At 26.2% G+C, this 12,734-nt stretch overlaps 2 protein-coding genes and 1 non-coding gene across 4 annotated transcripts in view; 1 reads left to right on the top strand and 2 right to left on the bottom strand.

Annotated features, from left to right (window-relative positions):
- The window catches only part of LOC111038798, a 29,085-nt gene extending 17,288 nt beyond the window's left edge, over positions 1–11,797 (top strand). For both annotated transcript variants that reach the window (XM_022322037.1, XM_022322044.1), the window contains 3 exons: positions 8,545–8,703; positions 8,980–9,100; positions 9,808–11,797. In XM_022322037.1, coding sequence (XP_022177729.1) covers positions 8,545–8,703; positions 8,980–9,100; positions 9,808–11,508 — 1,981 coding nt within the window. In that variant the 3' untranslated portion in view covers positions 11,509–11,797. The remainder of the gene's footprint in view (positions 1–8,544; positions 8,704–8,979; positions 9,101–9,807) is intronic.
- LOC111038815 (calcium uniporter protein, mitochondrial) overlaps positions 1–12,734 on the bottom strand; it is a 74,329-nt gene that overhangs the window by 39,459 nt on the left and 22,136 nt on the right. The window lies entirely within an intron of this gene.
- Positions 4,790–4,871, bottom strand: Trnas-aga. Its single transcript has one exon. It is a non-coding gene; the product is annotated as a tRNA-Ser (tRNA).

Below are 12,734 nucleotides of genomic sequence, written 5' to 3'. Positions count from 1 at the left end.
ACACCAATATCAAAATTCAAACTAGTATTTTTTGAGTTATTGTTATGTTTATTACACAAAGGATAAAAGTTGTCAAAAATGATTTTACACATTTTAACATTTATCTTACATTTTAACAAATTTGAGACTGCTGATAGATTAATATAAATTATTTAAGTTTTTAAATTATCATTGCCACTATATATTCCTATCCCTTAATGAAATATGGATCTAAAATGGACTTATTATTATCCTTAGTAGGTACCTACACTAAATAAAACAGCACAACAATTTATTGTATAAATTTATACTTAGATACACACATTTTAGTTTGAAAAATAATTCAACAATTTACAGTAAAAAAGGTTAGTTTTAATTTTTTTTTTTTTAAGAAGTTTATATGGTCAAAAGACACTCTTTAAATAGTATAAATATTATTTGAACTTTGAATTAATAAAAAGTATTTGAAGATATGATCCTCGTAAGGATAATTAAAAGTTCCAATAATCAGAAATTGAATAAATTCATTATTAAAGAAAAATGGGGTGATCGTGTTTTGTAAATCACCATTTATAATACTCTGTACATTGTACAACGTATTTCTATACAATATAACCTTCCCTCGTTTCGTTTTACGTGTAAATTTAAGACCCAATTATAATTTATAATGAGTGAACATTTGAAGATTCATATAGTGGTACCTACATACTTTATGATAAATAATTATTTAACAATATGATAATATATAACAATTGAAGTAATAAATGTATATGACCTATTCATAATATTTTTTTCTATTGTGTAATACACTAATATACGAAGGACATTGTTTAAATGATATAATTACATAAATATGTATAATCATGAAAGTTTAAACCCTCAATAGTTATTGTAAAATGTATATATTGCATTAATATTAACATTAATAACTTTTAAAATAATATTTTGTTTGTGAAAAAAAAAACAATTATTTTTAAGAGATTCTAGTTAATAATATTTTTTGTTTGTTATTTATGTGTAGTTTTCAATTAGATAAAGAACAGTAGATAAATGTAATGTTTATATGAAAAATGTATTGAAGTATTTTGTTATGATATTCCCAGTTATATGCAATACTAGGTACCTACCTAGTTAAATGTGTTATGAAAAGCCAAAAAAATAAATTAAATACGCTATCCTAAATAGAAATCAGTTTAAATCTGCATACAAAATAAAAAAATAACTAAAAAAATCAATACACTGGGTAATATTTACAACATTTTTCAAATATTTAAATATAAAATAAAATACTGTTTACGTGCATAATTTAAAATGAATGAAATACATTATTTCCAAAAATATATATTTTTAGAACATTTAATAATGATATTGACATAAGAGATTACAGTGCTATATAAGAATGCTATTATATTTTAATAAATTTGAAAAATAATCGTAAATTTTATTAGTAAACTAATAAGAAAAGAAAATAGTTTTAAGCACCAGATGCTGAGGCTAACTTTAATAAACAAAACAAAAAAAAAACCAATAAGAACTAAATAAAAATTAAATAACCAATCAAAGAAAATTACATATAAATAAAATAGAAAAATAGAAAAATTAAGAAACAAATTTCAGTTATTGTATACAAAAAAAAATAAGATGAACAAAATTAGAAATATCCATACAATATAAATTTTAATTACTGTTTTGAATTTACTTATAACCTATTAACTATATTAAAATCTAATAAGGAATACATTTTTAAAAAACATTTTTAGAATTTATCAAAAAAATATTACATATTAGATTATTGATCTATGTACCTATATAAAATCTATTTTTCACTTGTTTAAGCTGTTTAAGGGAAAACGAGAATTCAAGAAGTTGAAATTATGTTACTGTTTTAAGAATTTTATTTAAGAAATAAATAAATCATAATACTAATAGAAAATTATATACCTATTGATTTGTGACCATTTCAACTGTAGCCTGTTATTTCTTTAAATTATTTATTAGTAATTAATTTGGATTTTAAAGATAGATATAGACATATAGTATGATATAAATATGATTATAATCGAGTAAAAGTGATAACCCAGACAAGACAAAATCACAATTAAATGAATAAATAACTCAATCATATTGTCAATAATTCAATAGTGTCCCTTGCATCCAAAATCTAAAAAGTAAACAATATTCAAGTATAAAATCAAACATAAATCTATGATTTTTACAATATTTTACTTTGTTATAAATTATAAGTTATCAATATTATATACTATTTCACCTGAAGATACATTCCATTAACAACTCTTAGATATTGTAAACTTTAATTATTATAAAACTTTATATTGTGTTTTCTTTAAAAAATATTTGAAATTTACATTAACAAAAATTACGTTGATCTCAATTACCTATTATAGTTTAGTGATGGGCATGTTGACCTTTATAGTCGTTACTATTATTAATAAAACATGCAAACAATCTATATTATTCTGTATGAATCGTTGTGTTTAATTGTAATTGATGTTTAAGCATTTTGTCGTCTAATGTTCTGCTTATGTAAATTTAGTTTTGCAACAACGAAATTCAGAAAACTCTTTTTCCATTAATTTAAATATCAGTATACTGTAGATGGGCTTATTTTAAATTCTAAAAGATTACTTCTGTTAGGTTACAATAATTTTACCCGAAAACCGCTCTAGAAATAAATGTAAAAATATAGCCAACCAAGGCACAGAGACCATTGCGGTAAATCGTATTTTATTTACCTAAGTAAATAATATATACACAGCAACTTTATGTTTTATAAAATTGTTTATGATTTACCTATAAATCACGGCAGATTTGAGAAAATGTTTACACCTTTAAATGTGAGGCGTCATTGCAGTCGTGTGCATGTAGTGTGTAGATAACAGAATCGATATCATATACCCAAACTATATTTGCCATGAATGCGGTCGTCTAGAGTCGCCGTGACCTTTTAAAATTGCGCTATTGTGGGTGAAAAAAATCTTAGAGCATACAGAAAAAGCCAAATGTGTGGTGGCGTGGTGCAGGTACCTATGCTTTGCCATTACTTTAAAGTTTAAACGGATCTATAAAATAAATCGTAGGTAGTAGGTATTATATACTATTGATAGTATCACTTTAACTAAGGTTAACTTTTAACTAGGTAGAACTTTTATTGTAGCAACCAAATTTATATATTCTATGTAACGTTAAAAAGTACTTTCGAGTTTTGTTTGCTCATAAGCAAAAGTATATAGACAAAGATTAATGTTTTATAACAGAGAATCGAAATGCAATGAACAATAATCAGTGAAAAAAAAGGGGGTCAGCCAAAAAGAAAAGTAATTTTAAAACTCGTTAAAAACTAATCATTTACGTTTTTGATTATATAGGTAATATACATACACAAAGTACTAAAACAAATGTTTTAACAAAAAACCCTTAATATAAAGATTTTATATTAAGGTTAGTAAGTAGGCGAAGAGATAATTTTAAATTATTCTAAGAAACAGTAGAAAACAAGTCATCAAAATGTTTTTTAATATTTTGAAAAACAATTCTTTTTATTGTTTTTTTAAAAAAAATTATTAATTATGTAAGTTAGAACACCAATACAAGCTAACAAGTAACAATCATAATTATAAGGGGGGAATTCATCACTCATTCACTCACGTCAATGTTTGGACATGATAGTATGTTTCTTTTTTAACACTATTAAATATTGGACAAAATTAATAATACAAAATAATCACAATTGTAGTTCCTAAATTTACTGTTTGAAGTATCAAAAATAAAATAAAGTTAAGCTGATATTCAAAAATTAAAAGTACAAAACATAAGTATAATATTAAGAATATATTTAACATTTTAGATTTTGGGTACAATTATAAAATTTGTTCAGTTTTGATATTTCAGAAATAAAACACGTATGTCGGGCAAACGACGCCACCAAAATTATAAGCTGTATACGTACAATTGGGGTTAAAGGGTTAGAACATAATCGTTCTACCCTATTACGTGCTCGTGATACTTCAAAGTACTACATCTTAAAACGGTCGGCGGTCAGGTCAAAAATAACAATAATATAATAAACTCCATAAAAGTTGTTATGTGGTGAGGCCGTGCGAATAAGAATTCAAAGAATTCATGCGCGTGATATACTTAGTTCATTCGACATACACACATTTAAAAGTTTTTACTAAAATCGACCGCCGTTTATATTTCTTTTTAATATATATATGTATTTTGTACTTTATAATAATGCAATTGCGTTTTCTATATATTTCCTTATGAATTAAAATTAATACAATTAATAATTATAAATTTTACAATTATTTATCTTAAAAATTATATTAAAGGACCTCATCCGCATGTGTTATCATCGTCTAACTGTTAGACTCTAATAAACGTCAAACGTACAACTTACGAATTTGGGTTCTTTTGACATTATAGGTATAACCAAACCCAATAAACATTTAAAAATGTTACCTCACTTAACTTTGTTAATGTTTAATTTAACTCGCTTAAAATGTTTAATATCGTGAAAACACAGATAATGTTATTAACTGTAAGTTCTATAATAGTTCACTCTAATATTAAACTAACAGTACAAATATACAATTTGGCTGAACAACATAGCTATAATATTATAATTATATGACAGAAAACACATACAGGTTGCTCTGTAGTTTCAAAAAACCGATCAAGCGAAGATCAACAGTTAAACAAACAAAAAATCTCAAATACATTTTTGAATAAATTTTGATTTATATATTTAAGCAAACCGTATACCGGAAAAATAATCAAAAAAGTATTTCGCAGTCGGTAGGATTCGAACCTACGCTCCCAGAGGGAATCTGATTTCTAGTCAGACGCCTTAACCGCTCGGCCACGACTGCTTGGTGCGGAGAGAGCGAGAAATTGGTTAATTTAACAAACGCATACAATGAATACAGAGACTTTGACCTTCAATAATTCAAAAAATATATTTTTAACTTTTTGTTTTAATCGATATTAAACTGAATTTTACATTTTATAAGTATAACGAGAAGTCGCTCCCTAGATATGCTGACTAGTGACTCTGGCACTAAGGCCTCTAAAATTATAATTGACACATTTTAAAATTAAAACAGAAAATATTTGTATGAATAGTTTGAAATACCTAGGTACTAAAATACAGATTTATTTTCCATCTATCGAAACATAAATAGGAGCCTATCAAAAGTAGGAACATATTTTTAAACAAAATGCTTATAAGGTTAACAAGTTCTATGACATACCTACGTAAAATTACATATTTATTTCTATACTATGTAATTTGCATAGATCATATCAAAAATGTAGTACCTATTACTTGTTGAATAGGTACAATATTTAAAATTATGTGAGCACTGAGCAGATAAGATCAGAAAGAGCAAGTGTTTATAACTTGTTAGTCACAATCCTGTAAATGCAATTTATAATAAAATTAACGTTATAGAAAATAAGTAGGTACTTCTCGATACAATCCCTTTTGCATAGAAGTCCTTCTATTGAATAGGGTAAGGTAAGATATATAAATTACATTGACCTTTTCAATATGACAATATATATCAAAACTTTGTTCCATAAGTAAATCTAATACACAGAATACCCATATGGCCATATAATAGGTATATAAAATTATATTATTATGTTATATGACATGACTTTACATATATGAAGCAATAGGGACACTCTAAAATGGTTTTAAGCTAGGTATGATTTATTCCCCAAATCGAGGATTAGTTAAGGTTTTAATATCTCTGGCATATTTATGAAAGTAATCAAATATCAATGATATTAAAATTATTTTTTTTTACTTCAGTTTTTAATAATTTGATATACTCTTATATTATATTGGTATGGGAATAATATTATGATTAAATATTTAACCAACAAATATGAACTTTTCATTCAAACCCAAGATTAGAAATGATTCATAGAAAAAAATAATTATTATTAAACCGACAAGTCAAAATCTGAAAAGAGTCAGTAGCACATAAAAGTAAATTATAAAATATGGCCGTAATAGATACGGTTTGTGTGAACTCAATAGGCATTCAAGTATAATATATTGCCGGCAAACAAGGCGCTTAGAGTTTAATAAATTCTGATCCAAAAATAATGATAATAAATTATAACATTTTCAGAAAAAACAAAACCAGGACACAATATCTTAGTGATACTTTTATAAAAATTGTCTCATTTCGTTCATCTTGGCAAATGCTAATGTCATTATTCTAAATCTAGTAGCAATGAAAAATAGCTTTCGAAAAAAAATCGATTATGATCTCGGTTAACCAGTATTGATTGATCGTTTTTGTAAATTGTAATTACTCATAGAAATAAAAGGAAAAAAATATAAAATGTATCGATGAAGTACTAAAAAATTATATAGTTATCAAACCAAAAAGATGTCCGTAAATCGTAATTTAGTTTCAAAAATTCATAATAAAATCATTGATCAAATTTTCAAATATTATAACATTCGACAATCGCTAAACAAAATAACTATACCTGCTAAACGTATTTTTATATTATTCATAAATGTTTGTAATAAAATTTAAATATTTTTATAACTCTGCACATATAGTATAACTTTTAGGTATTTATAATTGTTTTTTTAATGTTCAGATGAATAATGATAAACTCATCATCGATGAACCAGTGTTATGCATATGTGTTACCTTTAAGTACATATTTAAGATAATCTATATGAATAATGTAGGGTTGCTATTTTTTATTTTACTTAAACCGGGACAAACGGTTTTTGTATAATTGATTGGGAAAAAATCTTACCACTCTTCTATGGGGACTACTAGTTTTACCTAACATCCTATTTTGTTGTAACTGGAATATCACATACATATGGTTAGTACCATCTAAATTCTGCTAATGAACTGCTAAAGTACGTTTATCAGTTATTATGCAAAAAGTAAGTGAGTTGAATGAGTACTTTCTAACTGACAAAATTATCAAATAACAATATAAGTGATAAAAAAAATATCACGTGGGTAGGTACCTATTTGCCAACAATTCTTATCACTGAGCAGGAAAATAATCTTAAATTAACTATCACCAGTGAATCAAGTAATCAACCTGATTTTTTTATGACTTATCAAAGCAGTATTGTTTTTGTAGGTACCAAAATGTTAAGTAAAAATGTATTCAATTATACTATGCCATTATTTTACTGAAGTTTACTTAGGTTCTACTAACATATATTTACATAATACACGCAAAATAATATAGGTACATAAATATCTTCATCAAACTTAATAAATACATTAGGTTTATCTAATGCATAATATAATATAATATTATTATAGACAGGTAGAATGTTTGGAAAATTATTATATTAGTTATTATATCTAATAAATTGAAAATGAAAATAATTTTAATTTATTTAAATGTTTTTAAAATATGGTTATTTTCTAAATGCCATTTTATATTAAATCTATGTGTTATTTAGGTTTACTGTCAGAATATCATCATCTAATTCATGTTTGTTGGGGTTTTACTAAAAATCACCATACCCCGTATTTAGCTATTATTTTACCAAAGTTTTACTTAGATTTTACAAACTTATATAGGTACCACCACTAACAACGTTATATTAAATAAATACTATAATTTTAAATAATTACAGTCTATTCATATACAATCAATTTCTCATTAGATGAATAATATAGACTATTGTGCGTGAGTCATACCTTGAAGCACCGTTGCACTTTAAACCACGAGAAGACCATGGAAAACGGAGTCGTGTTTTTAAGCCTTGAGTCAATGACATTCAAAAAAAAAAATATAAAATTGCATAACCATTGATTTTATAACAAACACTTATTATAATTATGAAACCATCTATCACATATGTAAAATAAAAATTCATGTCTTCAGAATATCATTGAATAATTTATTAATATTATATTAGTATGCATCACAACTCACAACTCATGGCGAAAACAGATTTATCAAAAACCTTTGCAGAGAATCTGATTTGCAATCAGAATTGCAGAACTATGTAAAATAAAGCTTAAATCCAAAATAATGCCCGGATTTATCACGGTCGTGTGCGATGAGTGCATAGAGTGGTTGGGACCTTATTATTGGATATTTTCGATGAATCCACATTTGCAAGTGCGTTCAGAAAGTTTCCACCGATTTACAGTCATAAAATATACTATTATGATTATACGGTACTGTTTCTGTCTTTGGTAATATAAATAATAAACATAATAGTATGAAACCAACCAAAATAGCTATACAAGAACGTACTTTATACAAGATGCTACTGAACTGAAACATTTTTTTTTTAAGTATTATAGTAATAAATAAAATCATATCGCAATATTCAAAAACTAGAACAACATAATGTTAAGTACCAGTTATTAACTTGAAATATCTTAGTGGAAGTAATGCGTCATATATTTTTTTAATGCAAGAAAAAACTGTAAATATCTTATTTATATAGATAATCAACGCAATGATAGGTATATGTAATTGAAAAAGTATTGAAAAAATATTAAATAAAACTATATATTTTTACAGGCATATACAAAGCGACCCTGAAGGATTTTCGACTAGGACAGATGATGAGGATGAACAGTTCTTCCATCGGTTTTGTTGGGACCAGAAGCCTAATCAAGAACTAATACCCAGAGTGAGATTGAAGACACCTTACAGAACACCACCACTTCTTACTATAAGGTAAGGCATATTCTTGTTGGTATTCAATTTATCAGGGATCCAGAAAATATTATATACATATAAATACTGTACAGGAGAAAATGTATTAGATTATGATTAATTGATCATTTGTAGTTTGGGAAAAAATAAACCACCATAGTCGGATTTTAAAATTAAATTAAATGTCATTAAATAAAACATTTTAATGATATCATTTGGTATATTTATATGGGTTGAAACACATAAAAATAAATGTTGTTTGTAATGACTAATGATTTATAAATATGTTTATTTTAGTCGAATGCTGAAAGAGTTGGAAAACGAAACAAAGAAAAAGAAAATGGAAGTAGTGCCGAGATGTAGAGCTAGATCAGCATCAGCATCACGACCAAAGCTCAGACAATATATACCAAATGAGGTAATCGTAAATTATAAACAGATTAATTTAAAATTAAAGTTATAGATTCACGTAAAAATATAATTATATATTTTTGAATGTGGAACATATTCAATAGTGAAGATAATTAATAGTTAATTATATTTATTGTTATATTTAAAATATATTAATATAATTGTAATTATCTATACCCAAACGTAAGCTAAAACCTTTTCTCTCGGTCTATATTTTAAATTAAGTAAAATATTTTTGATAGCAGAATATTTGTAGGTATTTAATTTGATGGAAAATCTTTTGAATGTATTCACACATATAGAAGAAAAGGCTAATATAATGAATAGGATATCCCATAGAACACAGCTTATATTTTATGCAAACTTTTTCACTGTAAATATCAAGATTTACCCTTCTTCAGGCTACATTTGAGTTTATACCTAACATAAAAGAATAAGCAAGTTATTTTTGTTTAGAAACTTAAGAATTTAAATGCAGTAAAGCAATTAATATCATTCTTCTTATTGAAATTCAAATAACCAAAGGATCATTATAAAAATGGTTTATTATTAAAGATAAATTAATAAAAACAAAAAGGTTGTAAATATATAAACCTAGTACTTACCTATACAAATTTAAAGATTTTAAAATAAACTTGACTAATGTTGTACATGAATGTTTTTAAAATTATAATGTTGAAAAATACTAATTAATCTTCAAAACTTTTGTTACAGAATGCACCATTGGCAAAACGCTTCAACCGTGTCGGTCAAGGCAATCGATGTACAAGCCGATATGAAATTTATAATTCAACTACACGACCGTTTGGGAAAAGTTACCGAGAGATGATATCTTCATCTGATATTAAAATAAATCAAGAATCGACTGATACCAACGATAGTAGTACCGAGTCAACGCAAAGTGCATATGTAACTTGTAGTTCAGAAGTTGAAACATTAAATATAACTGGATTTCAATGTGTAGATGAGAACGCCGCTAAACACCAAGTTACTTTACAAACTACAATAGGTGAAGACATAACAGAAGCAAGAAATTATAATGTTAAGCCTAATGACCACGCTAAGGTAATTGAAGAAAAATTCAAATCAACCGAAATAGTGAAAAAAGAGGACGAAAAACGTCTAATGTACAAAATGCCAACAACATCTACTTGGAAAACTTATCAAGAGGAGCAACTGACTTATGAGCCAGAAAATCAACAAGTTCACAAGGAAGTGGTTACCCGATCTAGAAGTTTATATAATCTGCAAGATGAACCTGTCGAGGTATTATTAAACAAGCCACCAACATTAATAAAAGCAACATCAGAAAACCATTTATTTAAAAATAACATAAAACAAAAACCAATCATAATACAAACAACTCCCTCCAAAAAATATAGCAGTGCCGTTAATTTAACTCTTGAAAAAGATCCCACAAAATCCAACACAAACATAAAGTATAAATCTCAATCTGATTTATGCGCAGACATTGGAGAAACAAAAAAACTTGAAAGACCTAAATCAATGGACTTTCTTATCCATAAAGAAAATAAATCACACGCAGAAACATTAAAAAAACATTTTTATTATCACCCCCTTAAGCCAAATAAAAAACTCAATGATAACGAACTACCAGATCCAGATAAAGTACTAAGTACAAGACAATTATTTCAAAAAGAACTAAAAATACCATTACCTCCGAGTATGAATAATCAAAATCCAAAAATAGGACCAAGGCCAACGCAAGAAATACGAGTTATTCCAGAAACATACAAGTCAAAACTTAAAAAATGTGTGTCCGTCGACATGGGGACAAGTATACATAATAGATGGACGGATAGCGGAAGCATATCGTCAGGAGTTGGCAGTGAAGCGAGCTTTGACACAGAATCATCTGAGACAAATCAGCGAGCTGATGGATACAGCAGTGACGACGAAGACTACTTAACAGACAAAACAACCGTAGAAATAGTTGGAAGACCGGTATCAGCTGAAATACTTAACAAAATCAGAAAGTTTGGTACGAGTGTTACTTACTATGGTGGTAAGGTAATATCCAGCACCAGAGGAGTGGTATGTAGTCCGATGACAATGACCATTATGGATGAAATAAGACATCAAAAAGAAGAAAATGTAAAGCTTAGACTAGTAAAAAGTAATAGTTGTGGGAGTAGAATTGAATTAATGGAAGAACCCAAACGAGGTGAAAAACAAGTAGAAGCCATACAAGAAGAAGAAGAAGAAGAAGATGAAGAACAACGAGGTACACCAAGTCCACGAATAACAGATGACAATTTTTCAAAGCTTTCAAGCGCTTCTTCAGACGATATGTCATGGAAAGCTTTAGTAGTAATTAGAAAGAAAATGAGTACCATACCAGTATTTGACATGGAATTTGAAGAATTTGAAATATTAGATGACAAAAATAATTAAAACTTTAATGATTGATTTTCCCAAAAAAATCTTTGTATTGTTACTATAAATATTTGAATATAATACAAAATATATAATATTGACAACACTTCTTAATTATAGCTAACAGTAATGAGCAGATATCCTTATATAAAAAAATCTTTCCATCTTAATTAAATCTGCTAAAATTGTTTAAATAATTAATTAATATGGCACGATTAGTTAGTTAAACAGATTAATTAAAATACCTATGTTATTATTTTTTTATTATTTTTGCTTATCAAAATAATATCTTACATTTATATAGCTGGTTGATACATTTTTGATACTTGTAAATACAACTAAATGTTATAGGTACTTACTCACGTGTTATTTATCTATACAAATGTATCTTGAAATAAAATTTTAAAAAACGAATGATTTTAATATTTTGACTATAAATAACAAGTTTAATGTTTGAATAAAAATATCTTTTGTGCTAATAGTACATTGTTCTATTTTAATATTAGCAATTAAAGTTTAGATAAAGCTTAAAAATAAGTATTTAAAAGGGAACTTTTATGGAAAAGTGGTTATTAGCTACACAGATTTTCTTATTTATATGTAATCTAAACTAACCGGATAACCATAGATACTTGACATTTTTACCAAAAGTCTATACTTGCATTTTACATACAAGGAACATTTTTCACAATATTTTGACTCTTTTTGAGCTGAAATTGTCGATGTCAATTAAAAAATGGTAACTAGGTAAAAAAGCTAAAAATATTACAGAAATATTAAAAATATATAAACTATATAAGTAGGCTCAATTTTTTTAATAGAAATTTACAGTTCAAACTTTGACTAAATTTTTTTGAATCAAAAATATTAAATAAGATCAATTATAAAAGACCAAGTCGATTTTTTTTACCGACATTATAAAAGTTAATTATTTTTTAATGATTAGAAAATAAAAATTTTGATTTATCATTTAACAAAATTGTTAAAACAATTCTAAATTAATACTTCTAAAAAATATGTGCATGCTTAAGGTTATACACCTACACAATATCAATGTTCCGGAAATCATTTAATTAATTAATTAAATTCATTAGGGTTATTACTTATTAGTCGGAAATTTAACCCTTATTACTTAAACACACAAACCATCAATTGCATTAATTGTTATTACTTTGCATTTCAGGTTCTGTACGTAGTAAGTTAATACGCCTATAATAATATACAACTACTTTAATGTATTATTA

This window comes from Myzus persicae, unplaced genomic scaffold (assembly GCF_001856785.1).
Source record: "Myzus persicae strain clone G006 unplaced genomic scaffold, MPER_G0061.0, whole genome shotgun sequence".
NCBI classification, from domain to species: Eukaryota; Metazoa; Arthropoda; class Insecta; order Hemiptera; family Aphididae; genus Myzus; species Myzus persicae.
This window is presented reverse-complemented; position numbering and strand designations above follow the sequence as displayed.